Source organism: Macaca nemestrina, chromosome 17 (genome assembly GCF_043159975.1).
Source record: "Macaca nemestrina isolate mMacNem1 chromosome 17, mMacNem.hap1, whole genome shotgun sequence".
In the NCBI taxonomy this organism is placed as follows: domain Eukaryota; kingdom Metazoa; phylum Chordata; class Mammalia; order Primates; family Cercopithecidae; genus Macaca; species Macaca nemestrina.
This window is the reverse complement of record NC_092141.1, coordinates 7,340,422-7,349,449: the sequence shown is the minus strand read 5'-3', so window position 1 is coordinate 7,349,449 and position 9,028 is coordinate 7,340,422. Positions and strand designations below refer to the sequence as shown.

General features: G+C 51.6%; 1 protein-coding gene across 5 annotated transcripts; it reads left to right on the top strand.

Moving 5' to 3' along the window:
- The first annotated feature begins 233 nt into the window (after nt 1-233).
- On the top strand, nt 234-6,494 carry LOC105473127 (asialoglycoprotein receptor 1). Of its 5 annotated transcripts, none has more exons than XM_071082264.1 (10): nt 234-457; nt 1,008-1,153; nt 2,356-2,472; nt 2,611-2,706; nt 2,791-2,862; nt 4,622-4,708; nt 4,795-4,946; nt 5,019-5,125; nt 5,252-5,399; nt 6,287-6,492. In XM_071082264.1, exons 2-10 carry the CDS (start codon nt 1,084-1,086, stop codon nt 6,320-6,322), a joined length of 885 nt encoding a protein of 294 aa, XP_070938365.1. In that variant the 5' UTR covers nt 234-457; nt 1,008-1,083; the 3' UTR covers nt 6,323-6,492. The 5 variants fall into 5 exon arrangements, with proteins under 5 accessions (XP_070938365.1, XP_011725078.1, XP_070938366.1 ...); XM_011726776.3 differs by having other exon boundaries at nt 234-461; nt 6,287-6,490; XM_071082265.1 differs by lacking the exon at nt 2,356-2,472 and having other exon boundaries at nt 234-461; nt 6,287-6,494.
- Nucleotides 6,495-9,028: the final 2,534 nt, after the last annotated feature.

Below are 9,028 nucleotides of genomic sequence, written 5' to 3'. Positions count from 1 at the left end.
GGGGAATTTAGAGGCAGGAAGCGAAACGGGGAGGGAGGGGGGATATGGCAAATCCCACCCCAGCGCCTCCTGGCCTGGCACCCCTCCCAAACGGTGCACGGAAGAGTAAGGTGACTGGCCTGTGTGGTGGCAACATGATTTTCCTCCCTGGGGAGGAGAGCAGAGGCAACCCATCCCCCACTCCCGCCCCCACACTCCCCTAAGTCCCAATCCATTTCCACCCCTGTTTACTGTCCAAAGTCCCGGGCACTGGAGATGCCACGTTTGGAGTGCTTGGACACACAGACACGCAGACACAGAGACACCGGGGCCCAGGGCCCTCCTATGGACCCTGCCCGCTCCCACTCCATCGTCCACGGCTGTCCACCCACCCCCATTCTCCAAGCTTCAGCCCCCCTCCTTAGTCCGGCATCTGCACAGCACTGAAGAACCTGGGAGTCAGACCCTGAGACCCCGAGCAAGTAAAACGGGTCGAGAGGCGGCGGGAGGCTGGCTGGGGGTGCAGGGCTGTGGAGGAAAGCCAGGCTGTGTGGGGGGTGCTGGTGGGAAACATCAGAGGACAGATTCTGGATGTCAGGCCTGGGGGTGGACGGAGGAAAGAAGAAGGGTCTGGGCCGGGCGCGGCGGCCCACGCCTGTAATCCCAGCACGTTGGGAGGCTGAGGAGGGCGGATTGCCTGAGCTCAGGAGTTCAAGACAAGCCTGGGCAACACGGTGAAACCCCGTCTCTACTAAAATACAAAAAATTAGCTGGGTGTGGTGGCGGGCGCCTGTTGTCCCAGCTACTCGGGAGGCTGAGGCAGGAGAATCGCTTGAACCTGGGAGGCAGAGGTTGCAGTGAGCCAAGATCGCCCCACTGCACTCCAGCCTGGGGACAGAGCAAGACTCCGTCTCAAAAAAAAAAAAAAAAAAAAAAAAAAAAAAAAAAAAAAAGAGAGAAAGAAAGAAGAAAGGTCTCCATGGAGCCGTCAATCAGATGGGAGTAAAAAGATGGGCCCCTCATTCCAGCTCTAGTCCTCGTGAGCCCCCACCTCAGCCCCAGCCTCAGCCTTGACTCAGTCCCAGCTCCAGCACCAGCCCTATCATGACCAAGGAGTATCAGGACCTGCAGCATCTGGACAATGAGGAGAGTGACCACCATCAGCTCGGAAAAGGTGAGGGCCGCCTTGCCCTGCCTCTACAAGGCGAGAATTTGGCGGTTCTCCACCCCCCAGCCACAGCTCCTACTCTTGCCCGTGAGCCTGGCTCTCTCTGCGTCTGTCTCCCTCTCCCAACACTGGAAAAAGTGTCGGAGCTGCCCCTCTCAAGAGAGGGGCAGGGTGTGGAGTTGGACTCCCTTTCTTGGTGACAGCTGCCCAAAGCTTTCCTGTGCCTCCTGGCACTGGGGGTAGACCCAGGGGGTGTGGGAACAGCTGGAAGTTGGAAAGATGAGGTCACTGTTGGCTTTCTATGACGAAGTCAGGCCCCTCTTCCTTTCCCCTTCCAACACCACCCAGGGAGCCCTGGTCGTGCGTGCGTGTGTGTGTGCGTGTGTGCGTGTGCGCGTGCCTGTGTGTGTCAGTGATCAGTTTGGTGAAGTGGGCAAAGGTTTCTGCGAAGGGTCTGAGGATTCTGTGACGGGGGATGAGGGATCTCTGACCTGAGGGAGAACGACACCCTCTTGCTTCAAAAGCAAATTCCCCTTGACCCATTTCTTTGTCCTCCGAGCAGGCACTTGTTTAGGCTGGGCAAGGCTGAAGATCTTGGGGGATGGGGTGCAGCGCGTTTTGACGGAAGGAGGGTCCGCAGCGGAGGAGAGAGGCCAGGGAGAGCCCCAGGCGGGCCCCCCACCCTCCAACTCTCAGGACACAGGGCTAACGTGTCTCTTCCCCCTGCTGGGTGGAAGACTTGAGGGCCTGAAGGGTAGCTATTGCACCTTCTCTCCCTGCGCGCAGCCAAAGACGAGTGGAATTCACGGACAGAGAAAGAAACCTCCCGCCTTTTCCCACTTTCAGGGGAAGCAGCAGCGGCTCCGAGGCGCGGGTCACTCACTTGCGTTGCAAGGCGCGGGAGGAGGGGGTGGACCGAGGCTCCTGGATTGGCTGCAGTGACGCAGTCATGCCATTAGGTGTCAGCAAAAGCTCAGGGCCTCAGTGGGATGGGGCGGCTCAGCGCTTAGCCCCCCTCCCCAGCCCTCTTTTCTCCCCGATTTCCAGTTGCCTCTGGCCCTGCAGGGTCGCCCACCGCCCGCATTTTTTCATGTGCATGGTTCCTCCTAGACTACTAGGGCCGCCTTAGCTTGCTCCCCTTTCAGGACCCCGGAGCTGTGCCAGGCTCCCCTCTGTCCCCGCGCTCCTGACACCCCCTCCTCTCGCAGGGCCACCTCCTCCGCAGTCCCTCCTGCGGCGTCTCTGCTCCGGCCCTCGCCTCCTCCTGCTCTCCCTGGGCCTCAGCCTCCTGCTGCTGGTGGTTGTCTGTGTGATCGGATCCCAAAGTGGGTGCCCCAGGGGTGGGCAGGGAAGGGGGCAACATTGGGGGGTGTTGACGGGGTACCGTGGCGAAGGAGTGGTGGGTGCGGTGGTGGTGGACACAGCGCTCCCATTTTGTTCTCTCTGCACCCTCTCCTGGCCAGACGCCCAGCTGCAGCGGGAGCTGCGGGGCCTGAGAGAGACGTTCAGCAACTTCACAGCGAGCACCGAGGCCCAGGTCAAGGGCTTGAGCACCCAGGGTGAGGGCGCTGAGGCGGGGCTGGGGCTGGGGCTGGGGCTGGGGCTGGGGGGCTGTCGGGACGCTGAGCGAGTCTCTCCCGCAGGAGGCAATGTGGGAAGAAAGATGAAGTCGCTGGAGTCCCAGCTGGAGAAACAGCAGAAGGACTTGAGTGAAGGTCAGAGAGGGAGTGTGTGTGTGTGTGTGAGAGTGTGAGTGAGTGGATGTGTGTGAGAATGAGAGGGAGTGTGTGCGTGAGTCTGTGAGTGTGTGAGAGTGTGCGTGTGTGGATGTGTGTGAGAATGAGAGGGAGTGTGTGCGTGAGTCTGTGAGTGTGTGAGAGTGTGAGTGTGTGGATGTGTGTGAGAATGAGAGGGAGTGTGTGTGTGAGAGAGTGTATGAGAGTGAGTGTATGGATGTGTGTGACAATGAGAGGGAGTGAATGTGGATGTGTGTGAGAATGAGAGGGAGTGTGTGTGTGAGAGAGTGTATGAGAGTGAGTGTGTGGATGTGTGTGACAATGAGAGGGAGTGTGGGTGAAAGAGTGTGTGTGTGTGTGAGAATGAGCGGGAGTGTGTGTGAGTCTGTGTGAATGAGAGGGAGTGCGGATGGGTGTGTGCGAGTGTGAGTCTGTGTGTTTATGTGAGTGTGTATCAGTGTGTGTATGTGTGTGAGAACGTGTGTGTGTTAGTGTGTTGCGTGTGTGTGAGACTGTAAGTATATGTGTAAGTGTACGTGAGTGTAAGTATATGTGTGTGAATGTGCATGTTATGTGTGTGTATGTGCGTGTTGTGTGTAAATGTGAGTTGTGTGTGCTTGTGTGAAAGAGTATATATGTGTTGTGTATGTGGCTGAGGGTGTGTGTGTGGTGTGTGTAGTGGGTGAGGGTGTGTTGTGTGTGTTGTGTGAATGTGTGTATGGTAGTGAGGGTGTGTGTGTCTGTGTGAAGGTGTGTTGTTTTGTGTGTTTGGGTGTGTGTGTGGGTGTGTGTTGTGTGCGTGTGTGAGAGTGTGGGTGAAGGTGTGTGTTGAGGGTATGTAGGTTAGGGTGTGTTCTGTGTGTGTGTGAGGGTGTGTGTTGTGGGTGTTTTGTGTGTGAGTGGGTGTGTAAGGGTGTGTGGTGTGTATGTGGGTTAGGGTGTGTCTGTGTGAGGGTGTGTTTTGTGTGTTGTGTGTATGTGGGTTAGGGTGTGTTATGCGTGTGTTGTTTTGTGTGTTGTCTGTGTGTATGTGGGTTACGGTGTGTTGTGTGTGAGGGCGTGTTGTGTGTGTTGTGTACGTGTGTGTTGTGTGTGAGGGCGTGTTGTGTGGCTGTGTATTTGTGTGAGGGTGTGTTGTGTGTCTGTGTTTGGGTGTGTTCTGTGTATGTGGGTTAGGGTGTGTTGTGTCTGCATGTGTTTTGTGTTTTGTGTGTTGTCTATGTGGGTTAGGGTGTGTTGTGTGTGGGTGTGTTGGGTGTGTTGTGTGTTTTGTGGACGTTTGTGGGTTAGGGTGTGTTGTGTCTGTGGGTGGGTTAGGGTGTGTTGTGTGTGTGTGTTGTGTGTTGTTTTGTGTGTCTGCATGTGTGTCTGCGGGTTAGGGTGTGTTGTGTTTTGTGTGTTGTCTGCGTGTGTATGTGGGTTAGGGCATGTTTGTGTGTGAGGGTGTGTTGTGTGTATTTGTGTGTTTTGTGTATGTGGGTTAAGGTGTGTTGTGTGTGTTTTGTGTATTGTCTGTGTGTATGGGGGTTAGGATGAGTTGTGTGTCTGTGTGAGTGTGTGTAAGGGTGTGTTGTGTGTGTAGGAGTGTGTGTGTATGGGGGTCTCTCAGGCCAACTCCACTGCTGTTTGTGGCACTGCGATGGGTGTTCGGGTCCCAGCAGGAGGATGTGGGGCTGACCTCGTTTCCCTCCCCGCGGGTCCCGCATCTCCTTTCGCTCCCCTCCTCCCGTCTTCCCAGATCACTCCAGCCTGCTGCTCCACGTGAAGCAGTTCGTGTCTGACCTGCGGAGCCTGAGCTGTCAGATGGCGGCGCTCCAGGGCAATGGTGAGGAGGCCAGCCCGGCCCGCTCTCTGCCTCCCCGGCGCCCTCGGGCAGCGCCTTAGCCCCTGCGCCCGGTTTCTCCCGCTCAGGCTCAGAAAGGGCCTGCTGCCCAGTCAACTGGGTGGAGCACGAGCGCAGCTGCTACTGGTTCTCTCGCTCCGGGAAGGCCTGGGCCGACGCCGACAACTACTGCCGGCTGGAGGACGCGCACCTGGTGGTGGTCACGTCCTGGGAGGAGCAGGTGAGGACCCGGAGGGTCTGGGAGGCCGGCTGGCCTCGGGGAGAGATCACCACCCGCCTCCTCTCTCCTCAGAAATTTGTCCAGCACCACATAGGTCCTGTGAACACCTGGATGGGCCTCCACGACCAAAACGGGCCCTGGAAGTGGGTGGACGGGACGGACTACGAGACGGGCTTCAAGTGAGTGCGCGCCCTCTCTCGGCCTGGGTCCGGCCGCCTTCCCGCCTGGGGCCCTGGGCGGAGGGGTCTGGAGCGACCTGGCCGCGGGTCCGACCTCCTGGGGCCCACAGCTGGCTCTGTCCCCAGGAACTGGAGACCGGAGCAGCCGGACGACTGGTACGGCCACGGGCTCGGGGGAGGGGAGGACTGTGCCCACTTCACCGACGACGGCCGCTGGAACGACGACGTCTGCCAGAGGCCCTACCGCTGGGTCTGCGAGACAGAGCTGGACAAGGCCAGTCAGGAGCCACCTCTCCTTTAATTTATTTCTTCAGTGCCTCGACCTGCCGCAGGGGTCCGGGGTTGGGAATCCGCCCGTCTGGGGGCCTCTTCTGCTTTCTCGGGGATTTTCATGTAGGATTTTAAGGGAAGGGGAAGGATAGGATGATGTTGGGAAGGTGGGGGGCTTGAAACCCGTGGCGCTTTCTGTAGTTTGCACGTTATCATTGTCAACTTTTTTTTTTTTTTTTTTTAAGAGTAAAAAGAAATATACCTAAACGTTCTATGAGTTATCTGGTTATTGGGGATTCGGAAGCAGGAGTGGGCTGGTTGGCATTAGGAAGCCTTGGCGGGCATTGTAGCATTATGATAACTCTATGGGCTTTGGGCCAGAATGGCCAGACTTTGTTATTTAGAGATATGTGAGTTTGGGCAAATTATTCTGTTCTCTGTGTCCCAGCTGTAAACAAGCCATCTTACTGGAGACCATCCTACTTGGAGCGATACCCCCAGGAACAGAACCACCCTAATTTTTTTTTTTTTTTTTTGGTGAAATAGTCGTGCTCTGTTGCCCAGGCTGGAGTGCAATGACACGATCTCAGCTCACTGTAACCTCCGTCCCCCGGGTTCAAGTGATTCTCCTGCCTCAGCCTTCCAAGTAGCTGAGATCACAGGAGTGCACCACCACACCCAGCTAATTTTTGTATTTTTAGTGGAGACGGGGTTTCACCATTTGGCCAGGCTAGTCTCGAACTCCTGACCTCAGGTGATCTGCCCGCCTCAGCTTCCCAAAGTGCTGGGATTACAGGCGTGAGCCACCACGCCTGGCAGAACCATTCGAATTTGTTGAGTGCTTCAACAACTTTGAATGAAACTCACTGGTGTCCTTTGCATTCATTACAGCAAACAGAAGCAGCGTTCACAGACATGGAATTGTGAACAAAAATTGCCGAAGTATTCACCCATAAACAAGACCTCAAGTGATTCCTAAAAGGAACAATGCTCTGACCACAGTAAAATAAGGTTAGAAATGAACATGAAACTACAGCCAAGAAGAGATCTATCAACATACAATTTTCTCACCATCTTTTTTTGTATTACTTCCTAAGTAATTCTGAGTTTTTAAGAGAAAATCGAAATGAAAAAGTCAAGCGATTTAGAAATGAATTACAAGAGTACTGTATATGCTGAAACCGTGAGGTGGTCAAAGTAGTTATCGGGAGAAAATGTAGGTAGAGATAAGCACTTTTATTTTTTATTAATTTTTATTTTTTATTTTTTTGAGATGAAGTTTTGCTCTTGTTGCCCAGGCTGGAGTGCAATGGCGTGACCTCGTCTCACTGCAATGTCTGCCTTCCGAGTTGAAGGGATTCTTCTGCCTCAGCCTCCCAAGTAGCTGGAATTACAGGCACCTGCCACCATGCCTGACTAAGTTTTTATATTTTTAGTAGAGATGGGATTTTTACCATTTTGGTCAGGCTGGTCTCAAAGATAAACACTTTTATTAAAAGCAAGAAAGGCTGACTTGAAATATGCTGTTTCAACTCAGGAAACTTGAAACAATAAGATAAATCCCCTAAAGTAGAAGAAAAGAACTTACAAAATTATAAGCAGAAATAATGAACTAGAAAATAAAAATGTACATATGGTCAATAAAAGTAAAATTTGATGCTTAAAAAGGCAAATAAGGCCGGGCGTGGTGGCTCACACTTGTAATCCCAGCACTTCGAGAGGCCGAGATGGGCGGATTGCCTGAGGTCAGGAGTTCATGACCAGTCTGACCAACGTGGTGAAACTCCACCTCTACTAAAAATACAAAAAAATTAGCCGGGTGTGGTGGTGAGCGCCTCTAATCCCAGCTACTCAAGAGGCTGAGGCAGGAGAATTGCTTGAACTAGGAAGGTGGAGGTTGCAGTGAGCCAAGATTGTGCCACTGCACTCCAGCCTGGGCAACAGAGCAAGATTCTGTCTCAAAAAAAAAAAAAAAAAAAAAAGGCAAATAAAATAAATATGAAGGAGAAAAAAAGGAGACACAGACATAACTTTAGAAAGGAGAAAGATTACATAAGTAGAGACATAGGGGATATAATTACATAACACTTCCCGATTTAAAACAGTAAAGCAAATACAGTGTTTTTCCTGCCATTATTGTAATTTTTAGGCAAATCTCTTAGAAGCCGGGTTATAACTTTCAAACTTATAAGCAGGAAAAATGAAGAAAAAATATTAAACTAAAGGAACAGAATAAAGGAGAAAAAAACTCGAGGTAGATAAGAAAAAACACAAAAGGTTGGTTATGAATCCACGTATGTTGCTGATTTTATTAAATGCAAAATACCAAGTTATCTTGTTAAAAGACAAAAAAACTTTCCAGACAGAATAAAAAATAAAATCCAACTATATGCCCAAGAACTACATCTGAAACAGGCTGGAAGCAAAATGATGAAAGACACATTGGTCAAATTCCAACCAAATGACTATCATACGAAGCACACTTTATTTTATTTTATTTTTATTCATTATTATTATTTTTTTGAGATGGACTCTCACTCTGTTGCCCAGGCATGATCTCGGCTCACTGCAACCTCTGCCTCCCGGGTTCAAGCAATTATCTGCCTCAGCCTGCCGAGTAGCTGGGACTACAGGCGCCTGCCACCACGCCTGGCTAATTTTTGTATTTTTAGTAGAGACGAGGTTTCACCATCTTGGTCAGGCTGGTCTTGAACTCTTGATCTCATGATCCAGCCGCCTCGGCCTCCCTGAGTGCTGGGATTACAGGCGTGAGCCACCGCACCCAGCCATGAAGTACACTTTATGACAAAAAGTATTATTAGAGATAAAGAGGATTGGCCGGGCGCAGTGGCTCAGGCCTGTAATCCCAGCACTTTGGGAGGCCGAGGCGGGTGGATCACAAGGTCAGGAGATCGAGACCATCCTGGCTAACACGGTGAAACCCTGTCTCTACTAAAAAAAATACAAAAAACTAGCCGGGCGAGGTGGCGGGCGCCTGTAGTCCCAGCTACTCGGAGGCAGAGGCAGGAGAATGGCGTGAATCCGGGAGGTGGAGCTTGCAGTGAGCCGAGATTGCGCCACTGCACTCCAGCCTGGGCGACAAAACGAGACTCCGTCTCAAAAAAAAAAAAGAGGATCACTTCCTAATGATAAAAAGTTCGATTCAACAGGAAGATACACCAGTATTAAATATGCATGCACTGAATAACATAGCCACAAAAATATGTGAAACAAAAATTTTAGGGGTATAAGAAAACAGACAAGTTTACATTCATAATAGATTATAAAATATCTCTCTCAGTAATTGATAGATCAAGCAGACAAAACAGTAAGGACAAAGATGTTTTGAATCCCAGATTGAACTATTATGATCTAATGGACACATTTAGTACACTGTACTTGTCAAATACAAAATACCCCCCCTTTTTTTTTTTGAGATAGGGGTCTTGCTATGTGGCCCAGGCAAGTCTCAAACTCCTGGGCTCAAGCGATTCTCCTGCTTTAGTCTCCCAAACAGCTGGAATTATAGCCATAAGCCCCCATACCCAGTGGAATACCTGTTCTTTTCAAGTATACTCAGACATTCTCAAAAAATTTAGCAAATACTGGGCCATTAATCAAGCTCTAACAATT

Bases quoted from the DNA above. Each gene is read 5' to 3' on its own strand.
- LOC105473127 (XM_071082264.1), top strand. From the start codon at position 1,084: ATGACCAAGGAGTATCAGGACCTGCAGCATCTGGACAATGAGGAGAGT. The intron at 2,707-2,790 runs GTGAGGGCGCTG...TCTCTCCCGCAG, and splicing joins CAAGGGCTTGAGCACCCAGG to GAGGCAATGTGGGAAGAAAG. The intron at 4,709-4,794 runs GTGAGGAGGCCA...TCTCCCGCTCAG, and splicing joins GGCGGCGCTCCAGGGCAATG to GCTCAGAAAGGGCCTGCTGC.